The 20,275-nt window shown below is 47.0% G+C and overlaps 2 protein-coding genes across 4 annotated transcripts; one reads left to right on the plus strand and one right to left on the minus strand.

Moving 5' to 3' along the window:
* Positions 1 to 1,505: 1,505 nt before the first annotated feature.
* On the plus strand, positions 1,506 to 19,399 carry NMB (neuromedin B; the record flags this gene model as incomplete). Of its 3 annotated transcripts, XM_081227762.1 has the most annotated exons (4): positions 1,506 to 1,742; positions 2,373 to 2,545; positions 8,917 to 9,020; positions 9,840 to 12,741. In XM_081227762.1, the coding sequence occupies exons 1-4, from the start codon at positions 1,586 to 1,588 to the stop codon at positions 9,988 to 9,990; spliced, it is 585 nt and encodes a 194-aa protein (XP_081083888.1). In that variant the 5' UTR covers positions 1,506 to 1,585. The 3 variants fall into 3 exon arrangements, with proteins under 3 accessions (XP_081083888.1, XP_081083889.1, XP_081083890.1); XM_081227763.1 differs by lacking the exons at positions 8,917 to 9,020; positions 9,840 to 12,741 and adding an exon at positions 19,343 to 19,399; XM_081227764.1 differs by lacking the exons at positions 8,917 to 9,020; positions 9,840 to 12,741 and adding an exon at positions 19,338 to 19,373.
* Positions 3,049 to 7,421, minus strand: LOC308615079 (serine/threonine-protein kinase MARK2-like). Its single transcript, XM_081230124.1, has one exon. It carries the CDS (start codon positions 5,998 to 6,000, stop codon positions 4,570 to 4,572), a length of 1,431 nt encoding a protein of 476 aa, XP_081086250.1. The 5' UTR covers positions 6,001 to 7,421; the 3' UTR covers positions 3,049 to 4,569.
* Positions 19,400 to 20,275: the final 876 nt, after the last annotated feature.

Here is a 20,275-nt window from a genome sequence, read left to right on the forward strand (position 1 = left end):
GAAATGGAATGTCCTTGTCCTGTGTGTTCTTTCTGGGAGCTCAGCATGACAACCAGCTTCTCATACACGCTTCCCCTTTTAAGATGGTGATCCAGAGCTAGCAGGCCTTGCTGAGCTAGATATGGCAAGAGTAATAATAGCAAGTACCGTTTTTGAGCCAGACTGGGGAGTAGGTTCGGTCACAGCCACAATATGCAGTGTTTCTGAGAAGAGTCCAAGGCCCAGGGGTTGGTCAGTACCCTGCTCCTCCATCATTCACTCCTTTTGTACTCTGTCTCTCTAATGAGATGGTAAACTTCTGTGGGAGCAGGGCACTATCTTTTGTGTCCCTGCCCTCCTGTGCCTGACATAGTGCTCTGAACATTGGTGTTTAGTAAACATTTAAGCAAAAATAAATGTTGAGAGTCCGCCTGCCGATGCAGGGAACACGGGTTCGAGCCCCGGTCCGGGAAGATCCCACATGCCGCGGAGCGGCTGGGCCCGTGAGCCATGGCCGCTGAGCCTGCGCGTCCGGAGCCTGTGCTCCGCAACGGGAGAGGCCACAACAGTGAGAGGCCCGCATACGGCAAAAATAAATAAATGAATGAACGAATGAACGAATGAACAAATCAATCAATCAATCTGGAGCACAGTGTCTTCTATTCATTAAGTGCTGCCACTGACCTAAAATTTCTTTCCAAGACAAGTCTGGACAGCTCCTTTGGAGGAGGAGAGTGCTGACTTTGAGGGAGTCCTATAGGAGGACTGTTGCTTCCTGCCACAAAATAATTGGGCTAAAAAATGTAAAACTATTAAAAATAGGGCAATGTGGTTATTGCCATTTTACAATTGAAGAAGGTGAGGGTCAGTGAGGTCACACAGCTTGTATATGGACTCTTGGTCCACTGCTCTTTTCACTCCCCTGACCTAAAGATCTGCATCCTGGCCAACTGATAAGCCAGTCTCTCCCAAGCTGGGCGCCCATTTGTGAACGGAGGGTGGGGGAGGGGAGGGCTCGGCCATCCATCGTTCTGCACTTCTACCCTGAGCACCTGCTGTGATTTCCACAGCACCTGGTGAGTGCCGGCTGTGAGAAAGCAGAGAGCTGGGTGAACCCGGTCAGATTCCCCAGGAGGGAAGGGCCGACTGGCATTTTATGGAGCTCCTCTGGTGCCTGGCACTATGCTGGGCACTGTAACGCCTGTGTTACACAGGAGGCGTCCCTTTTCTACCCTTAGAAAAAGGCACAGAGGTGAAGGAACCGCTCGTTGGCCGAAAGCCGTTGGGAACGGTGAGGGAGGGCTAGGGGGGCCGGCTTTGCCCAGGTCCCCAGCTTGAAGGTGGTGGGCTTGGGCCCGAACGCCCTGAGGAAGCGGTGCCCACGTGGGGTTAGGAGTGCGGCAGTGCAGGCTGTGGAGGGGGGCCCCAGACCGAGACGCCCGCCCAAGGTCTGGCGAGGACAGGAGGGTCGGAGGAGGGCGGGGCAGGAGCGGCAGCGAGCGCGCCGGGGGCGGGATCTTCGGGGCAGGCTCCGCCTCCAGGGGCGCGTCAGGGACCTGAGCCGTGGCTAAGTGCACCTGAACTGAGGCGCGGCCGGCTCCCAGCCATGACCCTGCGGGCGCGGGGCGCTCGGCTGCTCGGAGGCCTTCTGCTCTTCGCTCAGCTCGCCGCCGGCGCCGCCCCGTTTAGCTGGGATCTCCCGGAGCCCCGCAGCCGGGCCAGCAAGATCCGAAGGCAACCGCGGGGCAATCTCTGGGCCACCGGTAAGTCTTCGCGGTACGGGCAAGCGCCCCCCACCCTGCTCTGACCCCATTTTCCTTCTCTGGCCTCCCCTCAGCCATGGACACTAGTGTCCAGGCTAGAGGGGACTCTGGAACTCATCTAACAGATGGGGAACTTGAGACCCAGACCCAATGACTTGGTTAAATCACTCACCCAGCCAGTTTAAAGCGGAGCTGGGGCTGGATCCTAAATCTACCTGCCAGCCCGTGCCCCTTCTCTTAGACAAGACTCTACTGAATCTTCTAACTTCTGGTGTGTCTTCTCTCTGCACCTCCATCTTCCAGACACCTCTTGTTCTCCACTTCCTTCTCTGCCGTTCCCCGTCCCTCTTCTAAGCAGACAGGACAACTGGCAGAGTTTCTTCCTGGCCCTGGGGCATCCCACCCTCCTTCCAGCTGTGCCATCCCCTCCACCCCATCTACCTGCTCAGGAAAAGCTGAGGTACAGGCTTTGCCACCACCCGCGGTCTTTGTAGCTCCTGGTGACGAGGAGGAGGGAGGTTGTGTATCTTCTTGCCATGAGAACTGAAAAGTGGGAGAGATGGGGAGCTTTCCTACTGGGATAGGATCCTTGCTCCCTGACTTCCTTGTGCCTCGGCACCTCCTTTCTAGGTCACTTCATGGGCAAGAAGAGTCTGGAGCCCCCCAGCCCATCCCTATTGGGGACAGCTCCCCAAATCTCCCTGTGGGACCAGAGACTGCAGCTGAGTCATGATCTGCTCAGGATCCTCCTGCAAAAGAAAGCTCTGGGCATGAGCCTCAGCCGCCCAGCACCTCACACCCAGGTGAGCCAGGCCCGGGAGAGGCTCAGCCAGGGCTGCCCCTGGATCCAGCATTGGGCTTACGGTGTGAGTGCCCAGCCAGGGTGTGATAGGCCCACCCAAGACAGTCAGCGATGCTAGGCTCTCCCTGTGATCTAGAGCTCAAACGGAGAGGATTCTGAACAAAGAAAGCTGACCTTCCCAGCAAACCCCATGGAACAAAAAGTAGGGGAAGACGTTCCCCTCACCCATTGCCCAGTCTAAACTCACAGCCTGGGATTATCCAGCAGGACTTTCCCCTACCTCCACCCCGGTCTACAGACTTGCCCCACCACAGCTGTCCACCTTTGCTATGCCCTGTATGTGCCTGTTGGGACCCTGAGGCTCAGAGAAGGGTTGAAAAGAGTTAGTCAGCAGCCAAGACAGAGTCTAGACCTTGTTCACCTTGACCAGTGCTCTTCCCAGTCTCTCATCTGCCTCAGTAAACAGTGGCAGGGTTTCTCAAAGCCACACAAGTCATGGCTCCTTACATACTTGAAGACGGCTCTATCCCGCCCCTGTATTGGTTGTCTCCACGTGGTGATTCTGTTGCTTCTCTGAGTAAAAGAAAATCTGAGCGTATGGCTGGGAGTTATCTGTGCTGCTGCCCATTCCCAGAGAGACATGTGAGGGCCCTGAAACAGTCATCATGTTAGGATCGATTTTTCCTTTGGAAGGCACTTCCTGTAGGATCTGTCCTACCCGTCCTTACTAATACGCTCCTGGAGTATTTGTTCTTAGGTGGTTCACGGGCACGTGGTCAGAGTGCTCTGTGTCTTGCGGTGAAGGATTCCGCAGTCGGCAAGTGGCCTGTAAGCGCACGAGAGCCAATGGGACTGTGCAGGTGATGCCTCCGAGAGCATGTGCCCCCAGAGAGAGGCCTCTGGGAAGAAGACCCTGCTCCACTCACCCGTGTGTTCAAGGGCTTATTGAACCAGGGAACCAGGGAACGCTGACAAATCTAGTGTTTTGATAGTATGATCACTTAGTATAATCATCCAGTCCCCGTGATCCAACCCATGCATCAAAACAATGAAATTAAAAAGGAGACTTCCCTGGCGGTCCGGTGGTTGACTTCGCCTTCCAGTGCAGGGGGTACGGGTTGGATCCCTTGTCGGGGACCAAGATCCCACGTGCCTCGCGGCCAAAAAAACCAAAACATAAAACAGAAGGAATATTGTAACAAATTCAATAAAGACTTTTAAAATGGTGCACATCAGAAAAATAAAATAAACCCATGCATCAGGGTCCCTCCGCACGGGGGAAGAGGAGAGCCCAACTGCTGCGTGACAGTCATGAAACTCAGCTGCACGGGGACCTTACCACACTGTGCACAGGCTGGTTCACAGGACCTTCTTATCCTTTTATGGGCCTCTCTGATGTAATTAACACAGGCTGCACAGACCAAAAGTTCCCCTCTGGCCCTTCTGAAAATGTTCGGGAATGTTAGTGCAGGAAGGTATTTGACACTTTCTGCATTTCTGCCCTGCGGTGCAGCAGTTGTTGCTGCTGGGAGTCATTGTGCTAATTCTCTTAGGTCACTTCCCCTTTAGTTGTTCTGATTAATTCCAAGCACTACATGGCTACACACTTGTCTAACTGGAAAATGCACAGCCCCAATTCTGTGCAGGGATGATGCAAAGCAGAGTGTGATACATCTTTCTGGAGCATCAAGTTTATTAACTAGAATTGGAAGAACCAAGGAGTTCTTGGAACAAGAACTCTCCCCCTCCCCCACCAACACGGAAGACAGAAGAGTGGGGGAGGGGAGACATGCCCCAGGAATGACAGTCCAGTCTCTGAAGTCTGAAGTTTCACCCAGGTGGGGGTTGAGGGGTGGACCTGCAGCCACGGTGGCCTCTCTTTCGGTGGCCCGGGCTGCTCCGGACCATCCTCTGAGCTGGCCAGGGTCTTGGATACGATGTTTCTGAAGGCCGTGCAGAGAACAGAGTCATCTTCAACTGGACCGGGTCCCAGGGCATGTGGCAGCCTTACCTTCCTGCCTCGGGTCATCCATGGGGTTCAGGTGGTTTCACTTTATGACGACGCCTCAGCTTGCAACAAAGGTGTTTAGATATAAAGTTGCAGATTCTCCTAGCCACCCCTGGCTTTTTCTGTCTGTGGCCAGAGGGAGTGGATGAGGACATACTCTCAGGCTGCCCAGCGTGGGAGGACCTTCCAGTGTTGGACACACCCGGGGGGCAGCTGGTTCCCTCTGGGGCTCCAATCCTGCTGCTGGTGGACGGGGATGTCCCAGGGCCACACTGGTGGGCTGGGCTGGGGGTGGCAGTCCTCGACTCCAGGCTGGGTGGGGGACAGGCAGGCTCACTGGTCTTCTGCCCTGCCTGCTGGTCTTCCTGCAGCTGCCCATTTTCTCCCTGGTAGAGCCATCTGGCTTTCAGGGTGGACAACTTGGGGCTTAAAGAAGCCTCAAGTTCACTGCCACTGAGGTCCCCGGAAGAGAAGGGCCTCACAGTTATGATGGAGGACCCCACCATTGGTTTCATGGAGCTCACACTGCCTGTTCCTAGGTCTTGGATCTGGTCGCAAGTCCAGCCCAGAGTCCTCACCATGGTCACCTCCGGGTCCTCTTCACAGGGTGGCTGGAGTGGCTCCTTCTGGCCCATGTTCACCCATGGATGCCTCATGAGGTCAGATAAGGTGCCTCTGTCACTGGGGTTGAGGGCAATCATTTTTTGTAATAGAGCCCTTATCTCCAAAGACAGGTAAGGTGGGATGGGGTATTGCCCTCGTAGGATTTGCTCCCGCATCTCCCGGACGTCTTCTCCCACAAAGGGCCGGCACGCAGTTACCATGCTGTAGAGAACTACACCCAGGCTCCACACGTCCAACGCAGGGCCGCTGTAGCTCTGCCCCCGCAACAGTTCCGGGGCAGCATACGGGAGTGTGCCGCAGATCGTGTCCAGTATGCCACTCTCATCACACTTGTTGCTGAGGCCGAAGTCTGTCAGTTTTATATTCATGTTGGCATCCAAGAGGAGGTTCGGTAGCTTCAGGTCCCTGTGCACGATGCCCCTCTGGTGGCAGTGCTGCAGGGCGGAGACCAGCTGCTGGAACGGGCGTCGGGCCTCCGCCTCTGTCATACGGCCGTGGTTCACTAGGTAGCTGAACATGTCCCCCCCACTGAGGTACTCCATCACGAGGAACATTGTCTCCTCCATGTCAATCACCCCCAGCAGTTTTACAATATTGGGGTGATCCAGAGCCCTCATACAGCACACTTCCCGGTAAACTGCCTGGGAAGCTGAGCAGCTCTGCCGACCTTTCTTAATGATCTTCACAGCCACCTGTGTCCCGGTCAGAATGTGCCGGGCCAGCTTCACTTTAGCGAAGCTGCCTTCACCAATGGTGTGGAGGATCTCATACTCATCAATATGAGCCTCCTTGTCAGCGGAGTTGGCTGTGCGGCCCTCCATCATGGTGGCCTGCTAACTACACTGACTGACAGCACTAACTAGCAGTGCTAAAGAAGAAAAAATTGGGGAGGGTGGGAGGGAGGGAGATGCATGAGGGAAGGGATGTGGGAACAGATGTATATGTATGACTGATTCACTTTGTTATAAAGCAGAAACTAATTTAAAAAATTAAAAAAAATAATAATAATAAAGAGAACTATCACACCTAAAAAAAAAAAAAGAAGAAAAAATTTAAAACTTTAAAAGAAATGATAAAGAGAGAAAAAAATAAAAAGGAGAAAAAGGCAAAGAAGAAATAAAAATGAGAAAAATTAAAAAGGCTAGAGAAAAGAGGAAAAAAATCCACAAAATTGCAGAAACAAGGAAAAAACAAGCTAACTGTGGGTCCAAGGCCATCAGGTCACCAAAATTAGCTTCCTGGCCTCTAAGGACAAAAAACCTTGGCCCAGCTGGGCTCTTTTATACAGTTTTTGTGAAGTGCATCACAGTGGGGCACTGTGAGGTCACAGCAAGAAATGGACCCATCACCACTGGGGATAAACCACAGTGGTTTTCTCACTTTTTCAGTTCAAGGCCCCTTTACACTTAGGAAAAAGGATCCCAAAGAAATTTTTCTGTACGTGTGTTATTAGATATTGGTATTCACTTTGTTATAAATTAAAATCTGTAGGATACTTCAGTGGCCTTTTTATTTCTAGTTTGAAAACATGTAATAATTTTAAAGACCTCATAATGTCTACACTTGATCTACAGATTCAACACAATCCCTTTCAAAATCCCAGCTTCTTTGCAGAAATTGACAAGCTGATCCTAAAATTCATATGGAAATATAAAGGACCCAGTATAGCCAGAACAATCTAGAGAAAGAACAAAGTTGGAGGGCTCAGACTTCTCAGTTTCAAAACTGACTACAAAACTGTAATAATAATGAGAGTGTGGTACTCGTATAGCATAGACACATAGATTGATGAAAGAGAGTTGAAAGTCTGGAGATAAATCCATGTATCTGTGTCAACTGATTTTCTGCAAAGGTGACAAGACCATTCAATGGGGAAAGAATAATCTCAGCAAATGGTGCAGGACAACTGAATAGCCACATCCAAAAGAAAGAACCTGGACTCCTAGCCTACAACATATACAAAAAATTAAGTCAAAATTCATCAGAGACCTAAACTTAAGAGCTAAAACAATAAAGCTCCTGGAAGAAAATGTAGCCATAAATCTTCATGCTTTGGATTAGGAGACGGTTTCTTAGATATGACACCAAAACATAAGCTACAACAACAACAAAAATAAATTGGACCACATCAAAATTAAAAACTATTTTTGCTACGAAGGACATGATCAAGAAAGTGGACAGCCCACAGAGTGGGAGAAAGTATTTTAAAATCATATATATGAAAGGGAACTTGTTTCTAAAATATATAAAGAACACTCATACTCAATAATAAAAACACAAATAAACTAATTAAAATATTGAAAAGGATCTGAATAGACATTTCTCCAATAAAGACAAATGGCCAATAAGAACAGGAAAAGATACTTAGCATCATTACTCATTAGGGAAATGCTAATCACAAAGAGAGAGAGTAGTGTTGATGAGGACATGGAGAAATTGGAACCTTAATACTTTGCAAGCGGGAATGTAAAATGGTCTAGCCACTTTGGAAAACAGTCTGACAGTTCTTCCAAAGGTTAAATGTATGGGTTACCATATGACCCAGTAATTCTACTCCTAGGTATGTACCAAAGAGAAACGAAAACAGGTTCACACAAAAACTTGTACATGAATGTTTATAGCAGCATTATTTATAAGAACCAAAAACTGGGAATAACTCAAATCAAACCCATAATACAACTCCAAAAATTGGAAATAACGGACAGATAGATAAATGTGGTGTATTTGTACAATGGAATATCATCTGGCCATTCAAAAGAATAAAGTACTAATATGTATTACAAGGTGATGAACCTTAAAGACATTATGGTCATGGAGGGAAGGCAGACACAAAAGACCACATATTGTATGATTCTATTTATATGAAGTGTCTACAATAGGTAAATCTCTAGAGAAAAAGGTAGCTGAACAGTTGTCTAGACCTGAGGGGGAGAGGCCATGAGAGGAATTGGGAGTAGATGCTAAAGGGTACAGGGTTTCTTTTGGGGATGGTGATAATGTCTTAAAATTGATTGTGGTGATGGTTGCACAACTCTAAAAACCATTAAGTTGTATCTGTTAAACAGTGACTTGTACAGTATGTGAATTATATCACAATAATGTTGTTAGGGGAAAAAAAAGATTGTATGAGGGAAACTGGTCAACTAATGTAAGAAAAACAAGTAAAATGAGAGCCCAAACTCACAGCGTACATCAGAATAAGTTCTGACTTGATTCAAGTGCTCAGTGTAAAAGTAATTAAACTGGACTAGAACTATCAGGACGGGAAAGACCTTTTCAAGCATAAAACAAATTACAGGAAAAATTAATAGGTGTCATGAGTACAGAAAAATTTAAGAACTGCATGTCAAAATATTTTTTTTCTGTAATTGAACTCACCTCAACACATAGCCTTCATTTTTGCTCTGAGCAGGAAAACCCAAACTTGCCCATGGCTTATGGTTTTAAGCATAGTCATTTCTGAACCTAAGCCTGGTCAATTACAGATTGGCCCTGTGCTTTCCCCTTCTGCCCAGAGGTGGTCTAAGTTTCTGGGGGAAAAGAGGAGGAAAGGAGACTTCTGGCTCTGAAGGAGGGCTGTCTGGTCCTTAGAGCTGGGCTTCCATCCTCCTTAACTTCCCTCGGGGACAGCTGATCCCCTGTAGCTAGTCCTCAGCAATGCCGCTGCAGCACATGGTTTTGGAACCCCAGCATGCATGAGCTCACAATGTTGTTTATACTGCATTGTGCTTTTGTTCCAGTGTCCTGGACGTTGCCTGGGTCGCGCTGTGAGGATGCAGCAGCAACAGCATCATATAATTTGTCAACACCCCAACCGTTCTGAGTCCGGCTGTGATGACAGGAGGTACCGGCCCCGCCCTAGGGCAGCACACAACCTCTGCCACTTCAGTAGTGACTATGACCGCCTGAAAGTGGCATCATCTGTCCTCTATACCACCTCTCATAATGGACAGTTCCTACTAAATTATGATTTCTCATGATGCCATCCTCAATAGTATGTATTATACCAAATACTCTTTTTTTGGCAGTACACGGGCCTCTCACTGCCGTGGCCTCTCCCGCTGCGGAGCACAGGCTCCGGACGCGCAGGCCCAGCAGCCATGGCTCACGGGCCCAGCCGCTCCGCGGCATGTGGGATCTTCCTGGTCCGGGGCACGAACCCGTGTCCCCTGCATTGGCAGGCGGACTCTCAACCACTGCGCCACCAGGGAAGCCCAGTGTGTCCTAAATGTAAACTAGAGCGCTCCTCTTAGTGGAGAGGATTGCTCACAAACAAATTCATACTCATACCAGAATATATTTCAAGCGCTTATATAAACGGAGCTTACAGTTTGTTAACAAATGTGTCATTCTTCTCTTCCTTGCCTAAATCGATCTGCTCCAGCTCATCAGGAGAGTGTGTCTTTTGAGGTGCGTGCCTTGATGTGGTGCCGGAGGCTCATGGAAACATGCGGTTTGCTTGCCTCTATTGAGGTTGTGATTCCTCCACCACTTTGCTTAGTCAGCCAGGAACAATTCAGATGAGTTTCCTGTTGAATAAGATCATAACTGTCAAGCCTTTGCTATACTGAAAGTACAGTACAGTAAAAGGCTTGATCCCAGCAAGAAGTGACACCCCACTTTCTCCCACTGTCCACCTTTTTGTTTGTTTTTCTCATTTCAGACCCACCTTTTGGAGGAACCGCTCGTCGGGGGCTTGTGACGCATGTTGGCACACAGGCCCTTGGAGGCCCTGGTACAACAGCCTGTGGTCAGGGCTTCCAGTCTCAGAAGGTGGACTGTGTCCACACGAGGAGCTGCAAGACGGTGGCTGAGAGACGCTGCGAGCCGGGAAAGAAACCCTCTTCCTGGCGGCACTGCCTGGGGCCTTCCTGTGATAGTACGTACCCCTCTCAGGTATTGCGACCACCCCGAAGCCTTGTGCAAACCGGACCGCATGGAGCCAACCTTGTCAGGGTCTCGTCCGCAGGGCCATTCTGAACGGATGTGGTGTCTTGGGACATCAGGAGAGTAGCTGCTTTGATGTGGGTGCAACTTGGTGTCCTGTAGAGAAAAAAATAGTTGACTGAGTAGGGTGGTCGGTGGCCTTCTAACGAGCACTGGGAGCCTCTCCACAGCCTCTTTCTGCCTTGGAGTTTCAGCCCCTCAGACAAGGCTTCCTTGCATGGGATTGGGCAGGTGTGTAAATGCCCTGAAGTTATGTGGGAAATGTAATCATATATATTTTTCTAGGGAGAGGTCCATTGCTTTGATAAGATTTCCCTGGGGTTCATGACACCCCAGAAGCCAGTGCTGCTGTCAGCACTGGGAGGAGCAAGTGGCCTGAAGGGCTGTGATGTCCCCTGAGGGCATCGAGAAGCCACTTGGCCCAGCTAAGAAGTGAGTCCAGGGCACTTCTGACTCCAGTGCCAAGCAGTGGCCCTAACCCAAGCCTAGCTTCTTCGCTTCCCTCTGTGATCTCAGTTTCTGCTTTTCATAAAATCATGCACTTCTTTTTGTAACTAGATCTCTAATGAGCTATGTGTTAAATGGATTTCTTTTTTTTTTTTTTGCAGGAGGCTGCACAGACGCAACTCACCACTGTACGTTTGTAAAGCATCTTAATTTGTGTTCGCTAGACCTCTACAAACAAAGGTGCTGTCAATCGTGTCCAGAAGGATAAAGCTTTGCAGGGGGGTCCTAATACCTCTGTGAAGATGAAGCAAAATGTAAAAGCTCTCTTCCCCATGTAGCTGGCACAAAAACATATAGTTCTTCACAAAAAACCCTCTAGGTTCTACAATCAGACAGAAGTCAATGCAAAATCACCACTATTAAAATTGGGTACTGTCATTTCCCCATGGCCGGTTTTTAAATTCCAACTCTTGTAAATGGTACGTTCCAGGACTAACATAAAACACCGCAGCAGGTGCGCCAGTGCACCTGGGACCTCGTTCTGTCCTTCTAATCAGGAAATCACCAAGATCACCTGTGCATTGTCACGAGCTGCCTCTTCCTGTGATTTATAGACTAGTACAGAGTAGGACATCCTGAGGGCTTGGTAAACACGGCAACTGATGACTTCTCTCAGTTTTAGGGTTGCAACGGGTTTATAAGGCATTTACATTTGAGAAGCTCTGGCCAGTAGTCGTTAAGATGTTGGCTCTAATGGCATTTTTTGGACCCTTACTAAACGTGAAAAGGAGACAATCACTCTGGACAGGCTTGTGACCCTGACTGATCCAGGCATCCTGGGGGAATGGCATCTTGTCCTTGCTCTTAGAGAACTTAGGGAAGAAAACACTGAGTAAACATGGCTGCCATTTTCACAACTACGGAAATCGACCTGTGACCAAATGAGGCATCTTGGAAATTAAAGGAGACGGAAAGTTAACCTCTTCTACTGATTTTGAAGTATATTCAAAGCGTTCTTTTGAGAGCTGTGAATGAGACTTTTCTCAGCACTATTCTCTTGCACACAAACAGAAAAACCAAAGCCTTGTTAGACCGAATTTATGCATAAGATAGTATCCCTAAGGATTTTTATTTTGGAAAAATTATGAGAAAGTAATCTAACTATGAAACATGATAGCTGAAAAGAGCTGTTTACAGTAAATAACTGTTTTAATTTGAACTGATTTGTCAGTAAATCCAAAGCGAATTAGCGTTAGACTGGGAGATACAGTTAGGATGAGGAGTTAGAGTTAGGATTTGGTGAATAAGTTTAAGGTTCATTTTAGTTTTAGCCTTGGGTTAGGTGAGAAAAATGGAGGTTAACTTATTGTTAAGGCTAGAGTTGGCTTTATGGATTAGGGTTAGGTCAGAATTGGTTTGGGTTTGGATCGTGCCAATGCTGGCATTAGTGATGACGTCAGGGTGGAGGTAAATTTTGGAGAAGATGTTGCTGCTGAAGGAGCTGGGAACTAGTATTTAATTGTAAGTTCTAAAGCTGATTTGGTTAGGGGGCTCTTACCTTACATTCTACCAGTCATGGCTTCGGATGGCCCACAACCCCAAATAAGTGGTCCTACTTCTTTATTCGGGGTCCCAGCTGCCTGTGCACATGTTGCCTATAGCCTGTCGGCAGCAAAGTGACCTGAAGCAGGTGTGCTGGCCCTAGTCCCTGGTCACTCCTAGGCGAGCAGTGCGCTCTGGCTTTGCATGTGTCTGTGGACAAGCTTGCTGAGTCTCTGCCATATCCTGAGCACCAGGCCTCTTGTTCTAACTGCAGCCTCACTGACACTGGGATGAGCACTACTGCACGTGGAGGGTCTGGTGGTTGGGAACGGGTGTGCGGGAACGTGACGAGGACACACCAGCCTGGGAGCTGTTCATCATCAATCACACTTGATTGTTGAAGGCTTTTCAAATTAAAAGAGAGATCATTTGTACAATACTCTTTGTATATATTTATTATATGACTTAAAGGTGCAATATTTTATTTTGTACAGCATGTAATAAAGACAGGGGACATGTATTTTTCTTATTAACAAAATTTCTTACTAAACTGCTTCACTTTGTATTTAAAGTTGCTATTTTTCATTTGCTGTTGTACCTTTTGTCTTGTTATCATTCAAATGACCTTCCTGTGTACTGTATTTTACTACTGTTTCTATCACCTAAGAGTTACTATTTCTCTTTCACGATCGTGACTAGGAATTCAGAAATAAATGTACTTTGATTATTCAGTGGCATCCTTACAAAGGCAGGTGACTTATTTGCATTCGGGTTCTGGTGGCCTTGGGTATGGTCACCTTGGCTGCCTCTCTGAGTCCAGGAGCAACCCTGCTGGGCTCAGTGCCCTGGGCTGTCTTTGGGGTGTGAGTTACAGGATTCAGAGCGGATCCCACAGAGATTCACTCTCACTGCCTCATCCCAGTCATTCGCTTCCTGTGAATCACACCTAAAAGAATGTCAAGGGCAGGAAAGAGTGGCAAGAAGTTCCAAACGGACAGCCTGAAGCCGGTGTGGAAGTGGGTGGTAGTTGGGAGAGCAGGAGCAGGAGGCACGAGCACACTTTTATTTCTGGCTATTGTGAGGAGGTTAGCCATGGATTTGAGATGTCTGCACAGAGAGACTTTTTAGCAGTGGTTGGTGAGTAACCACGTTTAATAGCTTCCTTCTCTTATACAGCTGATGGGTTTGAACTGCTGGTGTCCACTTATACACAGATTTCTATGACTAGTAAATACTGCAGTATCCAAGGTTGGTTGAATATGTGGATGTGGAACCTCGGATACGGAGGAGCTGAGTATACGGAGGGCCAACTACACGTTATACCTGGGTTTTCCATGGCGGGGAAGGGTGGCGCCCCAACTCCCACACTGTGCAAGGGTCAAGTGTATAGTGCTTCAAGATTAGCAGTGAGTCTTTCTAGAAAACATTCATGGTGCTGGAATTGAAATTCCCCTTCGTTTGCTACAGGCCTTGGAGTTTCCAAGGTCCCTTGATGTAGACAAAACTCAACCATTTTACAGTAACTTGTAAGACTGTGTTAAGCTAATGAGGCTGAGCCACACAGAAGAGAAGCAATGGGACACCTCAGCTACCTCAACAGTGTACTTCCTTCTTTCCTTTCTTTCCTTTCTTCTGTCCTTTCCTCCTTCTCTCCTTGACTCTTTCCCTCCTTCCCCTTCCTTCCCTCCCTCCCTTCTTCCCTCCTTCCCTCCCTCCCTCCCTCCCTTCCTCCTCTAAGGCCTACGTAGGTTACAAGGAGTGGACAGCATTATCGGGACAGTGGAAAAGTTACAACTTTATTTCTAACTCAGATACATTTTTCTAGGAAATCCCCTCTATTTTCTTGGCAGTTTGAAATATTTTGTGATCTTTAGTAACTATGCAAGGACACCGAAAAACTCCAGATTTTACAATGTAAACACTAATGTAAGGCTTGGGTCCACTCTCATGTACAGTGTGATGAAATCCCAAATATTCTGTCTTTTACATGTCAACATTTTGGGATTTTACCATTTTTCCACTATTGTCCTTTATTCTGCCCGAGTTCTAATCCAGGATCCCACATTGTGTTTTGTTGCCTTGCCTCTCTAGCCTCGTCCAATCTGGGATGCTTCCTCAATTTCTTCTTGTCTTTCATGACCTTGACACTTTTGACCATGACACTGACTAGAGGTTTTATCGAATGGCCCTCAATCTGGGGTTATTTAGTGTTTTCTCAAGATGAGAGTGAGGTTATGCATTCTTGCCCTTCTTAGCGCATACTATCAGGGGGAACAATATGTCAATAAGTCCTTTTACAAGTGACTTGATCCTTGGTTCAGGTAGTTTCTGCCATGTTTCTTGTCTATTAAGTTACTATTTTTCTCTTTGTAATTAATACATGCTTATTTCAGAGACAATACTTTGACACTGTGCAAATATTCCACTGTTTCTTAAAGTATTGCCCCTTAATTTTAGCATCCACTGTGGATTGTGCCTACAACAATTATTACGAAGATGTTCTAATTGTGACCTTCTATTTTCTTCATTCCGTCTACTTTTACTAATTGGAATCCTTTGGAAGGGAAGAGTTGTTCCTTCTTCCCCATTTATTCACTTTATGTATATCCACATGGACTCCAGGGGATGCATATATATCTATGTATCTAGATATAGTTATAGATATAGATATCTATAACTATATATAGATATATATATAAGGGTTGAAATCCAACACTATCATTATTTTGTTGCTCAAAGCATTCTAGCTTTGGTCATTGGGAGGGTTAAAAGGTTGATTGCATATACACTAATCCTTGTGTGTGTATGCACGTGCGTGTGCACAAACACACACACACAATTTTTTTCCTGTATCTATGCATTCATACTGAAACCTTGAATGCCAGTCCAGCACATAGGGACATTATTATAGGCTATACCTTTTTCTTGTTTGTAAACTTCTTTCTATGACAGGGAGAAGCCTGGCTTTCATTATCTGCAATATATTTTCTTGGTTTGACCTTATTATACTGTATAAATACCGTATGGTACACATATTTATGGAATCTAAAAAGAAAAAAGAAAAAAGTGGATCTGAAGAACCTAGGGGCAGGTTAGGAATAAAGATGCAGACTTAGAGAATGGACTTGAGGACACGGGGAGGGGGAACAGTAAGCTGGGAAGAAGTGAGAGAGTGGCATGGACATATATACTCTACCAAATGTAAAATAGATATCTAGTGTGAAGCAGCCGCATAGCACAGGGAGATCAGCTCAGTGCTTTGTGACCACCTAGAGGGGTGGGATAGGGAGGGTGGGAGGGAAACGCAAGAGGGAGGAGATAACAGGGATATATGTGTACGTAGACCTGATTCAATTCCTTATAAAGCAGAAACTAACACAACATTGTAAAGCAGTTATACTCTAAGAAAGATGTACCAAAAAAAAAAAAAAAAACTGTTCCATGCCTTCCCATTGTTCTTAGGACAAAGGTAAAAATTCCTGGCATAGGGACTGTGTCTGTCTTGTTCACTTTGTCCCCCAATGTCTAAAATAATGCCTTGCACATAGTAAGTGCCCAGTACCTATTTGCTGCCTGACTGAATACGTGAGTGAAAGAATAAAAGTCCCTCCGTGCTTGAGTCTCAGGCTGCCTTTCTGCCTCATTGCTGTGTCTCCCAGCCTGGTTATTGGATCTCCATCCACAATAGACTTTTTCGTACCTTCGATAGACCGTTCTGTCTCCTGACTCAGGGCCTTTGTACATACTGCTTCCTCTCTTTTCACTTAGTTATTCCTATTCATCTATTTTCAGGGAAACCTTCTAGGCCCCAAACTAAACCAGACCCTGTGCTCTATGTTTTTCTATTTCCGTACCATTCTTCTGCACAGCTCTTACCACAATCTGCCTGTCTTGCCCACATACTGGACCATCAGTTCTATGAGAGCAAATCCACAGCTGGTGTGTTTAACAAGTAATCCCCATTACTCAGCACAGTGATTGCCCCACTGCACACTCTAAAAATATTTGTTAAATGAATGAATGAATGATTGAATAGCATAGTCCCTAGCAGATAATTGACCAGTGATGCTGTGGACGGAAAATACTGCACAACCTAAAAGTCGAGAGGTCTGTTTTATTCGACAGACATTCTGAGGACTTCAAGCTTGGGACATAGCATCGCAGATAATGCTGAGAAACTGTTCTGAAGTGGCAAGGAGGGGATTGGGGAGCCACGATATATAGGAGTTTTTGCAACAAAAGACCAGGTAGTTGGAACATCAAAAGATGACTGTTAATTAAAGAAAATCAGCTATCTCAAGTTAAGGAATTTAGCGCTTTTGTCTGTATGGGAAGATGCAAGAGTCTGGGTTTACTGAAATCATTCCTTTGATGTGCACCTCCACTCTCTGGGGCCAGTGTCCTGTGCTTTCTCATCCTGAGTCTCCTTGGGGTGGTGCACCAATAAGGGGGGCCATAATATGATGGCTTGATGGCTGCAACATCCTTTGTTTACTGATATGGCAGGCAACATTTCAGCTCACAATGCCAAAACCCATAGTAAAAACAACAACAAAAAATCAAACCAAGACAAAACCCAAACAGTAGTAGCACTTACTGAGCACAAACCTGTGAGGCAGACACTATTATCAACCTCATTTTACTGAGGAGGAAGCGGAAGTGTACAGAATGTACAGCTCACTACTCTGTGCAAATGCCCACCCCGGATCCATGATCTGTGCCTTGGTGGAGAAGTGGGAGGTATGGTCACACCGTGAAACAAAAGAGATGCCTCGGAACACGTTCTTAGAAGAGCCGTGGATACCGTAGTCACCTTGACCTCTCTTCCAGTGCCGTAGGCACCTTGACTCTGGCATGAGCTCTTCCTATCCTTCAAAGGAAGAGCTTGTGCAAGAGTCATCTGTCCCTCAGGAAGCAGGAAACTGATGCTAGAATAACTAGGAGGAATTTGATCCAAGAAATCTGCTTTATGTCAATTCTTGATTCTCACAAAGTGAGAATTCACATTGGGAATTTTATCCTTGTTTATTAAGTGCTCTCAAGCCTTTAGCCACTCCTAGAGAAAACAGAGTCATACACTTTCATACCTAGAAGAAAGGGTAGAGATCATCTAACCCTAGATCCCTCTACATCAGGGGTCCTTCACATTTCAGTGCCACGGATCCCTCCGTAGTCTAGAGAAGCCTATGGCTCCCTTCTCAAACAAGGGTTTTAAATCTATAAAAATAAAACATACTTGATTACAAAGGAAGCCAATTAATTATATTGAAATACAGTTACTGAAGTAGTTTTAAATGTGTGATGTAGTAGTAAATTTGCTTCTCTATTAACACACTAAATTATAGGATCTACTAGTACAATTGATTTTGAAATGGTGATGAATGTAATTGCTGTTTTGGATGCCTGCCACAATTTTCATGGCATGTGAAAACAGCTGTGATTTCTATTGGTAACAAAATCACAGGTATTGCTACTACTAATATACGTTGTGGCCTGCATTTTTACAATTGAAGGCAATACTCAATTGCCGTTAGAGCTTAGTGACAATGAGGATGTAATCCTTTTCCCATGCAAGTCCGTGGTTCCCTTGGAGAACCATGGGGCTCAGGTTAGGAACCCCTACTCTGCAGCATCCTGGTGGCAGCTCGAACATCTTGAGTGACAGCGCACCCAGTATCTCCAAGGTGTCCAGGTCCTAGTTCAGTCTCCTATAATCATTATGAACTTTAGGGTCAGGTAAATCTAGAAGCAGTCCCAGCTTTGTTGGCATGTTAGTTATGTGACCATAGCTATTTAACCCTGTGGACATCGCTGTCTTCAATGCAAGAATGGGAACAAGATGACAATTACATTAGAAAACATGCAAATGTCTCAGAGCTCAAAGAGCACATAGGTGATTTAGCAATATTTTCTTCCCTTTGGTTTCAGTGAGTTGAAATGCACCTTTTTGAAGTTTCTGCCTAATTTTGCCCTAGCTCTACTCAATGCCAGCACTTGATATTCTGGGCTGGACAGTTCTCTGTTGTGGGAGCTGTCCTGTGCATTGTAGGACGCTTAGCTGCGTCCCTCGTCTCTATCCACTAGAGTATGGATAAATACTGTTAGGACAACCAAAAATGCCCCCAGACATTGCCAGAGGTCCTCTGGGGAGGGGACAGTGGAGGGAGCCAAAATCACCCTGGGTTGTAAACCACTGAACTATGGGGTTCAAGGCCCCAGATTTGGAGCCAAGCCAGCTTTCATCTCCAGCCTGGCAGAGGGGCAGCTCCTCCATTCTCTGTTCCTGGCGCCGTCCCCATCCCACACCACCTTCCCTGGTACTTCGTTGCTATGTGAAGAAGGCAGTGTGACGTGGTAGAATGGGGGCTCTGGTGACAGCATGCTGGGCTCATAAGCTAGCTACTTAGTACTGTGTGACCTTAGAAATGTCATTTAACCTCTCCAAGCATCATCTTCCTCATCCATAAAATGGGAACAGTAGTGCCCCTCTCCTCTTAAATGAGACCAGTTGTGTCACATGCTGAGCATGATGCCTAATGCATAGAAAGCACTTAGTAAACAGGAGCTGTTGCCAGTCTGTGAGCTTTCTGGCAGCACCAGTGGCTGACTCAACTTTGTGTCCCCCACCATGCCTAGCATATAATATGTACATTTTGAAAGAAGGGAGGGGCATTCCCTACAGAAGGTTCATCCCCAGCCCCATGGGGAACTAAGATCCCACATGCCGCGCAGTGTGGCCAACAACAAAAAAAAGAACCACCAGCCTCTGGAGACCTCAGATGTAAGGGCCATGTGCTCGGGCTGGCTGAGTCTGAAGGCAGACAGTGTCCCCTCCAGGGCCACTGGTCTCAAAGGCCTGAAACATGAAGACCAACTAGAGAATCTCAGAGGAAGCAGTACTTAGCCCTGGGGGGTGGGACTTAAGAAGTGAGGTCTTGGGCAGAGCTGGAGGTGGGGGAGTAAAAACACTGTCCGGCCCAGGGCCAGGCATGGTACTTGGACTTTAATTCTATGATCTCCTTTGACTGTCATGACCACTCTGTGAGGTTGAGGCTGTTATTCTGAGAAAACCACTACCCTGACCCCTCCCAGGCCCTTCAGGGAGAAAGGCACTGGGGGGCCTGCCCCTGCCTACCTCTGTGGATGCCTAGCACTTAGGAATGGCAGGATGCCCCTATCATCTGTCCCCCTGCGCAGGCCAGTTCCTCTGTGTGTTCCTCTTCAGTACAGGAGGGTGCTGGTGCAAATGCTGCAGAAGTGATGCCATTAATCAGGAAGACAAGATGACATGGCTTAGATTGTGCCCACCCAGGGAAGGTGCTGAATGGGATCCTGGCGGCCCCATCTGGATGTAAATCATGGACTCACATCTCTGTTACTCCGTTACTGTGATTTCTGGTTGGGTTGCCAGGAATATCGCCAGTGCAGATGCAGATGATGTCCCTGCTGTATTTCTTGCTTCCCTGTTGAAGTTGTGAATAAAACCCTGCTCTTTACATAGACTGTCTGGTCCTCTCGTTCTACCCATGTTGGAGGGGATGGGAGGGAAAGGAGACTGAAAGACCCAGAGTTCAGTGAGATGGGTCTGGCCCCAAAGAGCCCAGGACACTCCGTGGCACCAGTCTGGCACTGACTCTGGACTCCTACTCATTCACTCATTCAGGAAGCAGGTACTCAACGCCCGCTGTATGCCAGGTCCTCTGCCAGGCGCTTTTCTACTCTCGCTTCTGCCACCTACCGGCAGAGGCAAGTCTCTCCTGTTTCCCACCTGTAAACGCTCCCACCTACACTACACGGTAGGGCTTTGCTTACCTGATTTCATCCTCACGCCAAGCTTTGAGGGGAGTGCCCAGCACATACCAAGGAGAGAGCTGAGCTGGGATCCAGACCCGAGGTCCCCTTACTCTTTTCTCTATCCTTGTGGGATTGCCAGTTAGCAAATAAAAATACAGGACACCCAGTTATATTCGAATTTCAGATAAACAGTGAATAATATTTTCGTATAAGATCTCCTAAATATTGCATGGACATACTTAAACGAAAAAAATTATTCGTTGTTTACCTAAAATTGGAATTTAACCGGGCGTCCTGTATTTTATCTGGCCTTTTCCTCTGATCTGCAAATACCCGGTCATAAAACGAGCGTGTATTTGGTCCCTCAGG

This window comes from Mesoplodon bidens (assembly GCF_964165515.1).
Source record: "Mesoplodon bidens genome assembly, chromosome: 3".
NCBI classification, from domain to species: domain Eukaryota; kingdom Metazoa; phylum Chordata; class Mammalia; order Artiodactyla; family Ziphiidae; genus Mesoplodon; species Mesoplodon bidens.

Coding starts and splice junctions, on each gene's coding strand:
- LOC308615079 (XM_081230124.1), bottom strand. CDS start 6,000: ATGATGGAGGGCCGCACAGCCAACTCCGCTGACAAGGAGGCTCATATT.